This window comes from Myotis brandtii, unplaced genomic scaffold (assembly GCF_000412655.1).
Source record: "Myotis brandtii unplaced genomic scaffold, ASM41265v1 scaffold469, whole genome shotgun sequence".
NCBI classification, from domain to species: Eukaryota; Metazoa; Chordata; class Mammalia; order Chiroptera; family Vespertilionidae; genus Myotis; species Myotis brandtii.
In genome coordinates this window covers 1,001,403-1,012,227 of record NW_005367911.1, presented here as the reverse complement: position 1 = coordinate 1,012,227, position 10,825 = coordinate 1,001,403, and the positions used below count along the sequence as shown (strand labels likewise).

At 60.0% G+C, this 10,825-nt stretch overlaps 1 protein-coding gene across 3 annotated transcripts in view; it reads left to right on the top strand.

Annotated features, from left to right (window-relative positions):
* STAT5A (signal transducer and activator of transcription 5A) overlaps positions 1–9,794 on the top strand; it is a 19,002-nt gene extending 9,208 nt beyond the window's left edge. The window contains exons 5-18 of one of the 3 annotated variants that reach the window (XM_014547240.1): positions 431–561; positions 807–958; positions 1,438–1,593; positions 1,988–2,167; positions 3,495–3,582; positions 3,685–3,807; positions 4,177–4,269; positions 4,739–4,920; positions 5,447–5,560; positions 5,655–5,785; positions 6,240–6,395; positions 7,060–7,126; positions 7,366–7,470; positions 8,486–9,794. In XM_014547240.1, the coding sequence (XP_014402726.1) occupies positions 431–561; positions 807–958; positions 1,438–1,593; positions 1,988–2,167; positions 3,495–3,582; positions 3,685–3,807; positions 4,177–4,269; positions 4,739–4,920; positions 5,447–5,560; positions 5,655–5,785; positions 6,240–6,395; positions 7,060–7,126; positions 7,366–7,470; positions 8,486–8,648 (1,841 nt within the window). In that variant the 3' untranslated portion in view covers positions 8,649–9,794. Of the gene's footprint in view, positions 1–430; positions 562–806; positions 959–1,437; positions 1,594–1,987; positions 2,168–3,494; positions 3,583–3,684; positions 3,808–4,176; positions 4,270–4,738; positions 4,944–5,446; positions 5,561–5,654; positions 5,786–6,239; positions 6,396–7,059; positions 7,127–7,365; positions 7,471–8,485 lie in introns of all 3 variants that reach the window. The other 2 variants (XM_014547241.1, XM_014547239.1) reach the window with 2 other exon arrangements.
* The last annotated feature ends 1,031 nt before the right edge of the window (positions 9,795–10,825 follow it).

The following is a 10,825-nucleotide window of genomic DNA, read 5'->3' as shown; positions in this document are numbered from 1 at the left end:
GCCGAGGCAGGGAGCAGGCTTCCCCGTTTGCACCCGGGGAGACTGAGGCACAGGAGAGTGAGGGGGTTCCCCCGGGTCCACCCCGCTAGCAGATGGCCAGGCCGAGGCAGACGAGGCAGTGTGGCTCCAAGCCGGACCCCAGTGTGGCGTGAGGAAGGCGGGGCCCCAGCTGTGTGGGCTGGGGTGGTAGGATCCTCCTCAGCTGTCCCCACAAGCTTCTGTCTCCTCGTCCCTAGAGGGGAGCTCAGAGTTGGGGGCCAGGGAGTGAAGCTGGCGCATCTCCGGGGCCCTTGGCTGCCAGATCCCTGACTGGCCGTTGGTCAGACACGTCACCCTGAGGGTCTTGTCTGCAGAGCAAGTGAGTGTGGTTTCTCTGGGTTTCCTGCTGGAAGCTGGGGGTCATGGCCACGGTGTCCTGTCCCTCCTCCAGCTCAGTTTGCCCAGCTGGCCCAGGTGAACCCGCAGGAGCGTCTGAGCCGGGAGACAGCCCTGCAGCAGAAGCAGGTGTCCCTGGAGGCCTGGCTGCAGCGCGAGGCCCAGACGCTGCAGCAATACCGCGTGGTGAGTGGGGGTGCGTCCCTCTCCTCCAATCCCGCGTGGTGAGTGGGTGTGCGTCCCTCTCCTCCAGGCCTGGGGTCCACATCCTGAGCTCTCGGGGACCGAGAGAGGGATAGGCCAGGGCCCCGGGGGGCAGGAGGCCTGTGGGGGCCTGAGAGGCAGAGCAGGTCGGGGGGAGGCCCTGCCTCCTGAGCGAGGCCCTGCAGGGTTGTTCCCCGGGAGCCAGAGGACCTGCTCCCCTCCCTCAGGAGCTGGCCGAGAAGCACCAGAAGACCCTGCAGCTGCTGCGCAAGCAGCAGACCATCATCCTGGATGACGAGCTGATCCAGTGGAAGCGGCGGCAGCAGCTGGCCGGGAATGGGGGGCCCCCTGAGGGCAGCCTGGACGTGCTGCAGTCCTGGTAATGGGGGGGGAGGGGCAGGGGCAGGCAGGGATGGGAGCCTGGGCTCAGGGTGGTCTACCAGCTGCTTACTCTGCTCCCGAGTTTCCATGTGCAGCCGCTCGCTCTGTCCTGTGACAGGTCTTACTTCACCAGTGGTCTGGTTCCCGGCACAGACTTTGATGCCCCCGTCATGCCCCCTCCCTGGGAAGGAGTCACTGTGTTGGGGGTGGGGCAGGGCCAGGTGCTCTGGGCTGATGCTCGGCTGGTTGGGTACAAATCAGGGTCACGCCTCCTGCGTGTCTGTGTTTCTGGAAGTCAGGCAGCCCCTGTCCTGCTCTGCTCAGTGGACAGGAGTGGGCGCTGAGGTGTAGAGCCTTCCTGGGGGAGCGTGGGGCTAGGTCTTGGGGGGCTCACCCCAGACTGGGAGCCTCTTCACCTTTGGCCTGGGGGAGGGGTGAAGGCCTGTCCTTTCCTTTGGCCCCGGGGCTGGGGTGCAGGTGTGAGAAGTTGGCCGAGATCATCTGGCAGAACCGGCAGCAGATCCGCAGAGCTGAGCACCTCTGCCAGCAGCTGCCCATCCCCGGCCCCGTGGAGGAGATGCTGGCCGAGGTCAATGCCACCATCACAGACATCATCTCCGCCCTGGTGACCAGGTGACTGCTGCCTCTCGGCCACGCCCAGCCCCGCATGTGGTTGGCCTGGGGGAGGCAGGGGGTGCTTTGCAGATGGGGGGGCTCTCACTGGCACCCTTGTCTCTCTCTGCTCACACCCTTTCCCTTCTGTCCCCAGTCGCCGTTGACCTTTCCCAGTTTCTCTTGTGAGCGCTACCTGGGCTGCCCTTGCTTCCTGCAGCCCCGTGCCAGCTGCCGAGTTCACTTCCCTGCCTCCCCTCCCGCCTCCCCGCGGCTCTCAGTGGCCTCCCTGGGAACAGGGTCTCGGCCACGTGCCCTTCCCCTGCCTGCCGAGCCCTGTGTGCGGCCTCCTCCCCACACGGGGGACCAGAGCCCTGTGCCCTGAGGCAGCATCTCGTCCCTTGGGTCCCCGCAGCACGTTCATCATTGAGAAGCAGCCCCCTCAGGTCCTGAAGACCCAGACCAAGTTTGCAGCCACCGTGCGCCTGCTGGTGGGGGGGAAGCTGAACGTGCACATGAACCCCCCCCAGGTGAAGGCCACCATCATCAGCGAGCAGCAGGCCAAGTCGCTGCTCAAGAACGAGAACACCCGCAAGTACGTGCGTCCTTCCTCATTGGTGCCTGACTCCAAGCTCAGGCGGGGGCCTGCCTCTGTCCTACACGTGGAGGCCTAGTGATGGGACAGTGCGGCCTCCCTCTCTGCACTATTTTGTCCTGGCGTTGCAGACACCGTGCGGTGTCTCTCCTGTTCATTCTGTCTGTGCTGGTGTTGCTCCTCCTGAACAGAGGCCTTCCCCAGGCCCTGCTGTGCCCAGCACATAGTAGGTCAACAAGGATTGCACTGCTCGGGTGTTCTAGGGTCTGTGCTAAGTACTGGGACCCAGTATAATCCAAACAGAACTTGACTGTGCTTGACTAGAAGAGTAGGCAGCAGGCATGAGAAGTGCTTACTGGTGAGTGACAAGGGAGACGTGTGGAAGTGGGTCATGATGTAAGTGGAGCAGCGACACTTCGTCTCAGGCTGCAGGATGAATGGGAGGCAGCTAGGGAAGGAGCCTGGAGAGAGCAAACTTCCAGGCAGAGAACATGGGCCTTGTCCGGAAGGTGCATGTGTGGACAGAGAACCCAGGGCTGGGGTCCCAGGGTCGGGGCAGGCCACTCATAAAGGGTGCAGTGCACGAGTGAATGAAGGAGTGGATGTGAGAAGTGGGAGACTTGGTTATGTGGACTGAGGGCCTACCATGTGATCTGGGCATAGGGTGGTGAAGAAGGCCAAGAGGTTCTCACTTTCTTAGATCTTACGTTTTGGCTGGGGAGGGAGACAGTCCTGTGCTTTTGAAAATAAGGCAGTGTCAAAAAGGGATACCCCGGAGAAAGAAAATCAAGACGGAGTGCTATCCCAGCATCTGGGTAGATGTATCAACACCACATGGGTGGTTGAGGAGGGCCTTTCTGCGGAGCTATTTGAATCGAGACCTGAATGAGAAGGTCAAGAATGTTTGGGGCAACAGGAAGAGTGAGTGCAGCAGTCCTGAGGTTGGACCACGCTTGCATGTTCAGCACACAGACGAGGCAGCATGGCTTGCTTATTCTGAATAAGGGAAGAGGAACCCCATGAGGCCAGGGAGGAGGGCGGGGGGTGGTCCTGGGGATACTTGTAGGCTGTGGTCATGATTTTAAGTTCACTAGAAGCTGAAGGGCCTCACATCAGTCTTGATGCTCGAGGTATTTTGAACCTGATGATAGAGACCCAGACCCCACCCTTGACGACCGTTGGGTACGGTCAGGTTGATGAGAAAGTAAGGCCGGGACCCGGCGAAGAACGTTCTCAGGGGGTGGGGCAGGGGCTGTGGGCCCGGCCAGCAGCAGGGCCATGTTCCTGGCCGGCCTGTGTGGAGACGGGGCTTCCCTCTCTTCCACAGTGAGTGCAGTGGAGAGATCTTGAACAACTGCTGTGTCATGGAGTATCACCAAGCCACTGGCACCCTCAGCGCCCACTTCAGGAACATGGTGAGGACAGGGCCTGGCTCTGGGAGGGAGGGAAGGTCTGCCCAGAGCTCGGTCCCTGTAACCAGCTCCTGTCTCCCGGCCCTGCTCTGGCCCTACCTACAGTCGCTAAAGAGGATCAAGCGCGCTGACCGGCGGGGCGCGGAGTCCGTGACGGAGGAGAAGTTCACGGTCCTGTTTGAGTCTCAGTTCAGCGTGGGCAGCAATGAGCTTGTGTTCCAGGTGAAGGTGAGGGCGCGCACTCCCATCGCCCGCAGGTCACCCAGGGAAGCGCAGGGACCTGCCCGCGGCCACCGGGCTGGTTTGGGAACCTAGAGAGCTCCGAGTTGCCCTGTGATGCTATCAGAAAACCTGCTCTCACTCTGCTGGTGCCTGTTTGCGAGGTTGTATTGTAATCTGGCACCGGCCCACAGAACTCAGGCGATGGGCCAGGAAGAAAGATGTTGTGTTTCTTGTGTGTTTGTTTTTGCTTTGGTTTTGGCGGGAGGGGCTTGTGGTTGGGACTGTGGGGAAGCAATGAGGGTGGGGAGTCTTGCCCAAGCCGAGGGCAAGAGGGTGGTCGTATGCCCTCAACTCTCATTCTTTTGACTCGCCTAGACCCTGTCCCTTCCTGTGGTGGTCATTGTTCACGGCAGCCAGGACCACAATGCCACGGCCACCGTGCTGTGGGACAACGCCTTTGCCGAGCCCGTGAGTCCCCTGGGACCCCGTCTCCTGAGCCTAGGATCTCCCAGGGTCATTCTCAACCCCTCGGGGCCCTCCCCCACCCCGGGACCAGCTCGAGTGAGGAGAGGGGAGAGGGGCAGCTGGTGTGAGTGCCCTGCCCTCGGCATGCCCTCGGGCTGTGTCCAGGCTCCTGTCTTAGGATTAGGGTCTCCCAGGTCCGTGAGCTCGGTCTTTGGGATCTGGCCCTTGATCTTCCTTTGGCTTGTGGTTTGGGTCACTGATCTCTGTCCTCAGTCCCCTGGCTGGTCTCTATCTTGCACACCCACCTTCTGCCCCTGCCACCCCGCCTTCCTTTCCCGTGTGTTTGTCTCCTTTTCTGGGTCTTTCTCAGTCCCCTCTGTCTCTAGGTATCTGTAGGTCTGTGTGTCTGTGTTAGTGTGTGAATATTTCCTGCTCCCTCAATCCCCCCCGCCCCTTCTTCTCTCCCCCTCAGGGCAGGGTGCCCTTTGCCGTGCCTGACAAAGTGCTGTGGCCGCAGCTGTGTGAAGCGCTCAACATGAAATTCAAGGCCGAAGTGCAGAGCACCGGGGCCTTGACCAAGGAAAACCTCGTGTTCCTGGCGCAGAAGCTGTTCAACAGCAGCAGCAGCCACCTCGAGGACTACAACAGCATGTCCGCCGGCCGCCGGCCTGGGCCCACCTGGGCCCTGCCACCCCTCCCCCGACTCAGGGACAGGGTTCTGCCTGAGGTCAGTGCCCCACCCTCTCTCACAAGCAGGAGAGATGGAGGGGGCTGGTACCCCAAGGAATGCAGTCAGCTGTGACAGCCAGAGCAGGACCACAGAGAGGAGCCCGGAGCTGAGAGTCAGGATCCTTGGGCTCTAGTCCTCGCCTGGTTAACTATTTTGCCAGGCCCCTGCCCTGCTCTGGGCCTCAGTTTCCCCATCTGTGAAATGAAGGGGTTGGGCAGGAATGGCTGTTGAACGTCCACCCGCCTCCCCATGGGGCTGTCGTGGGCCTCTGGGTCTCAGACCAGAGGCGAGCTGAGTCTCCAGGTCCCTGGCAGAGGGTTGGGGACTGTGTGGACAGCCGCAGTGTGGGACAAGGAGGGCGAGGGATTGGGAGAGGGTCTGGGTGAGGACAAGAGGCACTGATGCTTTCCTGGGCCACCTGTGACGACAGGGGCCCCAGCCCTGACTTGGGGTTTCCTGGGGTTCTCAGGAGAACTTGCCGGGCTGGAACTATACCTTCTGGCAGTGGTTTGACGGGGTCATGGAGGTGCTGAAGAAGCATCACAAGCCCCATTGGAATGACGGGTGAGGAGTGGCGGGCATGGGGGTTGGGAGGGCGGGGGCTCAGGGGACAGTGGCTGCTGGCCCAGCGGTGACACTGTATGTTCCGTGCTCCCAGGGCCATCCTAGGTTTTGTGAATAAGCAACAGGCCCACGACCTGCTCATCAACAAGCCCGATGGGACCTTCTTACTGCGCTTTAGCGACTCAGAAATCGGGGGCATCACCATTGCCTGGAAGTTTGACTCTCGTGAGTGCCCTCTTTTGTCCACACTCCAGCCCCAATTTCCCTGCGCCCCCTTCTCCATCGGGCCTGCCTCCTAAGAAGGTACCTGGTGGGAAAGATAGGAACTGAGCTCAGAGTCTGGGAGGAAACACATTCCCTTTCTGTCATTTCCCGTTTTGGAGAACCTAACATCCTGGCCCCCTAAGGCTCCGGGATCGCTGGGTGAGTCCGTCAGCAGCTCCATGCTCTCCCTTCTCTGCCCTGACCTGGCCTTGTCGGTATCTACTCGCCCGGTTTGCTGCGTAGGATGTTCCCAGGGACGTTGCCTTGCCCTGCGCCAGGGATCTCAGGGATGGGGTTGCCGTGGGGACTAGTAGGAGACCGGGTGTCTCCGCAAGCCTGTCCTGAACCCCACAACCCCGGGCCTCCTGCTGAGGGCGGGCGGCGGGTTGTGGGAACGAGCTTGTCCTCTTCACAGCTGACCGCAACCTGTGGAACCTGAAGCCGTTCACCACGCGGGATTTCTCCATCCGGTCCCTGGCCGACCGGCTGGGCGACCTGAGCTATCTTATCTACGTGTTTCCCGACCGGCCCAAGGATGAGGTCTTCGCCAAGTACTACACGCCTGTGCTCGGTGCGTCCTGCCTGGCCCTCCCCAGCCCTCCTCGGCCCAAGGACTCACTCTCAGGCTAGGCAGTGGGGACTCCCCAAGAGCCCTATGGGCTTCGGTCACGGGATGGTGCAAAGCATGTGGAGAGGATTTCAGGGCTTGTAAGCGAGGAGAGGGAAAGCGAAACCACGGAGCCTGCTTTCTTCTCTGCCAAGGGAAAAGCCGGTAGACTCTCACTTCTGCCCTTGGGAGAGGAGGCTGCAGTGCTGGGGAGGAGCCAGGATGAGTCACACCCACAGATAACGCACTTCTTCATCCACCAGCCCAGCTCCCCGCCCTTACTCCTGCTCCCAGGCGCAGTGCAGGAGCACAGTGGACAGGTTTTTCCTCTTCAACTTGTCCCCAACCCATTGGTTGCGTTGGCTCCTTGGCGTTGATTCTGTTTCCTTGGCAGTGGTAGGGGTGGGGAGAGAGAAAGCAAAGGGCCAGAAAAGGAAGCCGGAGCAGGGATGAGCCTGAAGCCAGGCTCTGGGTAGCCCTCTGGCGGGTCCGTCAGCAGGTGTTCATTTGGGGTCCGTGGGAAATCCCACCCTGGCTGAGGCCCCCGGCAACTGGGATAAGAGGCAGGCTCCATGGGGTGCGTTTCCACCCTCCGACAAGCTCCCAGAAACTTTGGTTCTCATCACAGTTCCCCCCTCGGCAGCTAAAGCCGTGGACGGATACGTGAAGCCACAGATCAAGCAAGTGGTCCCTGAGTAAGTGTCTGGGGTCCAGCTCTGGTCTCCTGCTGCCTCTGTTCCCCCGTTCCATTCTCCCTAAAACCTGGCTCAGCCCTGGGGAGGGAACCGGGCTTGGTCACCATGGGCCAGTGCCCAGGGCCCCCTCCTGCACTTTGTCCTTCTGCACCTGAGAGAGACAGAAAGATGCCCCTGAGCCCCTCCCCTGTCAGCGCTGCCCTGAGGCCGCTGAGGCTCTGCTCTGCTTCCTCCTCCAGGTTTGTGACGTCTGCAGACTCTGCTGGGGGCAATGCCACCTACATAGAACAGGCCCCCTCCCCGGCTGTGGGTCCCCAGGCTCATTACAACATGTACCCACAGAAGTAGGTTGTGTTCTTACAGGGCTTCATGGGGGGCTGGGACTGGGCACTTGGCCTTGGGCTGGACCCCTGGAGGGCTGTGGGCCAAGGAATCCAGAGCTCCTCCAGGTCTGAGACCACCCAGCCCAGGCCAGGCTCTGGCATGTGCCTGCCAGGTGCAGGGAGGGTGAGATCAACCAGTAAAAAGCACAGTGCATTTTGGGACTTAACACACAGCAGGGTCCTTGCTGTGGTGCTGACTAGCTGTGTGACCTTGGGAAAATTATTGAGCCTCTCTGATGCTGTTTTCTCATCTGTAAAATGGAAGCAAGAATACCTGCCTTGGGGGATTGGGGTCAGGAATAACGAGAGAGTGTGTGTAAAGCATTTAGCACAGGTGAGGCTGCTGTAGGGATTTCACACAAGACAGCTATGAATGGGGTGGTCGTTCTTAGGAGCCGGGGGAACAGGGTATCCTTGCTCCTCTCTGGGGTTCCCATGGTAGAGAAGTAATTCTCTTCTGAGTTGTGGATGGTCTGGGCTGGTTGTCTGTTTGCCTGGGAGGCTCAAGCTGTAGTGGGATCCCCACAGGCTTGGGGGGTCGCCAGCCAGGAGGCCCTGAGCAAGATTCCGGACATGGTCAAGCCTCATTTCCTCCTCTGAAAAGCTGAGTAAATGCCTACCTTACAGGTGGCTGGAAGGATTGGAGTAACGTGGTTACAAGGCCCAGGTCCTCGTAGGTGCTCAGTGGATGGTGCCTAGGATTTAATGGAATAGCGCCGCAGGTGGGCAGAGCTCACTGGGTCAGCCACCTCCTTTGACAGCTGAGGACAGGGAGAGGAAAATGAATTCTCCTCTATCACTCAGTGAGGCAGTGAGAGATGAGACTGGGTGCCTCCCAAAGAGCCAGTGACTACATCTTGGGGTGCAGGGGTCTAGCCAGAGCTGGTCTCAGTGGGGAGCAGACTGGGGACTGCCCCCGAGAGCTTGAGGCAGCGAGACCAGCCAGCTCCCTCTGACATCCCCCTCTCTCCACCAGTCCTGACCCCGTCCTTGAGCAGGATGTAGAATTTGACCTGGACGAGACCATGGATGTAGCCCGGCACGTGGAGGAACTCCTACGCCGCCCGATTGACAGTCTGGACCCCCGCCTGTCCCCACCTACCGGGCTCTTCAGCTCTACCAGAGGCTCGCTCTCCTGATGTGTGAACCCCACACTTCTTGGAAACAATACCCGTGCAAAGGGTTCATATTAATTGTGATTTTCGTGTTGCTGTGCATATTGGTGCCCTTGCAGGGCACCGTGTATATTTGTGTGCGAGGTGCGCCACCTCGCCTTCGCAGTCCTAGGTGTGTGGCTGCTGCCCGGGCAGCCGCCGTTTTCTCCAGATCGAGGTATTTCAGGAGAGTCCCCGGGCCCGTCTCTGCGGTGGGAGAGACTGAGCTGCTTCGGTCGCGCCAGGTACTCAGTGCAGGAAGCCGCCTCCTGCTGGGGCCTCCATCTGCTCAGCAGCTATTTGAATGAAACTGTTCAAGGAGGGGAATAGAGACAGGCAGCATCTCTAAGCTTTACTCCTGACTTAGAAGCTTTGCCTCCCAAGTGTGTGTGTGCGCGCGCACATATATGTGCATCTGCTCTCATGCACGCGTGTTGGTCTATTGCTTCTTCCCTTGGAAGGGAGGTTGGGGATGAACATGGACTCCAGACTTTTTGTGAACTGAGAGCTTATCTAGGTTGTGGCCAAGTCCCTCGACCTAGATGGGTCATTTGAGCCGGGCCCGCCAAAGCCGCTCTGAGTGTGTAATTTCTTGGCCTCCTATCCAGAGCGTGATGCCATTGCCAACGCTTCCCGCTCCTTCTCACCCAACATCCCCACCCCTCCATCTGGCCCCCGCCTCCTTTCCTTGCCTCTGTTGCTTATAGGAGAGGTAGGAGAGGGGAAGACAGGTGTAGGACCTGGTATGAACAGGGGACCCAGGACTTGTAGGGCTGACCCCTCTGATCCTGGAAATAACCTGCATGGAGAAACAGCAGCAAATCAGTGGGATCTGGAGTGAGGGGTGAAAGCTGATCTCTGCTTCCAAGCTGCTGGGAGGTGGAACCTGGAAGAGGCCTCATCACAGTTGCATAACCCGCTGTGGTGGGAGAAGGCCTGGCTCGCAACCTCGCTGGCTCCGCCCTCCCAGGCTATCTGGCCTGCAGCCAGGGACAGCTGACAGTGGGATAGTGGGAGCCCCAGGTTGAAACCTCTCTGAAGGCGCAGGGGGGTACGAGGGAGTCTTTTGTACTTTGTACATAGGCCACACATTTGTGAAAAGTGTTTTGAAATAAAATATTTTTTTTTTTTTCATAAAACTGCTGGTGTGGCTCCTGGTCGGGGAGCCCTGGGAGCTGGTGGCGTTTCGCTCCTTCCGTCCTACGTGGCTGACGCTGTGCTGTGTAGCTTGAAGCTACAACCCTGCTCCTTTTCTGTTTTAAGGGTGGGCCAACCCCCCTGGAACACTGTCAGTGCTTCTCACAAGACTAAAAAGCTAAGCCTCGAGGTCTTGGGAAAGGATGGGGCAGGGATTGCTGGGGGAAGGGACGCGAGGAGCGGGAAGAAGTGTGGCTGCTGCTGTGAGCAATCCTGAAGCTGGCAGCTGAGGGCCAGGGCCACCGTGACTCTCAACCCTTCTGGGGCCAGGGTCACTGGAGAGCCTCCCAACCGGCCCTCTTCCCAGAGACCAGCAGATGGCACCATCCCACTGCCACTGTGTCTCAAATGGCCCGAGACCAGGAGGAGGCTGGTCAGGGCAGAAGGGGACAGTCTCCCCAAGGTCCCGGGGCTGTCACTGGGGCCCCTGGGGGAAGGAGGGGGCAAAGGCCTGCTGACAAGACTTCTTCAGAGCTCAAAGGAGGGAAGGGGCTGGCAGCCGCCCCAGGAGGTGCAGGGGCCCAGAGCAGGGTGCTGGGGGTGGGTGGGAAGGGAAGCAGCCGCCAGCCCCGCCTGAGCAAACTAATCTCGCTTCCATCTCTGCAGGGGAAGGCGGCTCATATCTCACACTCCTGCTCAGATCTGCTCCGTGGGACTCGGCACAGGGGGAGGGGGTGGGAGAGCCGAGGGGGCGCCCGTGTCTGTGAATTATCACCACTGACTGCAGGCTGGAGCAGCAGCCGGTTAGTTCACCCCACTGAGTGACTGAAGAGAAAGTGATAATGGAGCAACTGTGGAAGGGGAGGCCTTGGGGGTGGGGTGGGAGATCTCCGTCCCAACCCCCTTAGGTAGCTTATCAGACCCCAGACAGGAGGCCCCGCTTGCAAAGGCCCTGGAGGGAGGAGGGGGGAAGGCCTCCACTCTGACACCTTTGTGTGAAGGAGTATGACCCCTGGCTCTTCCAC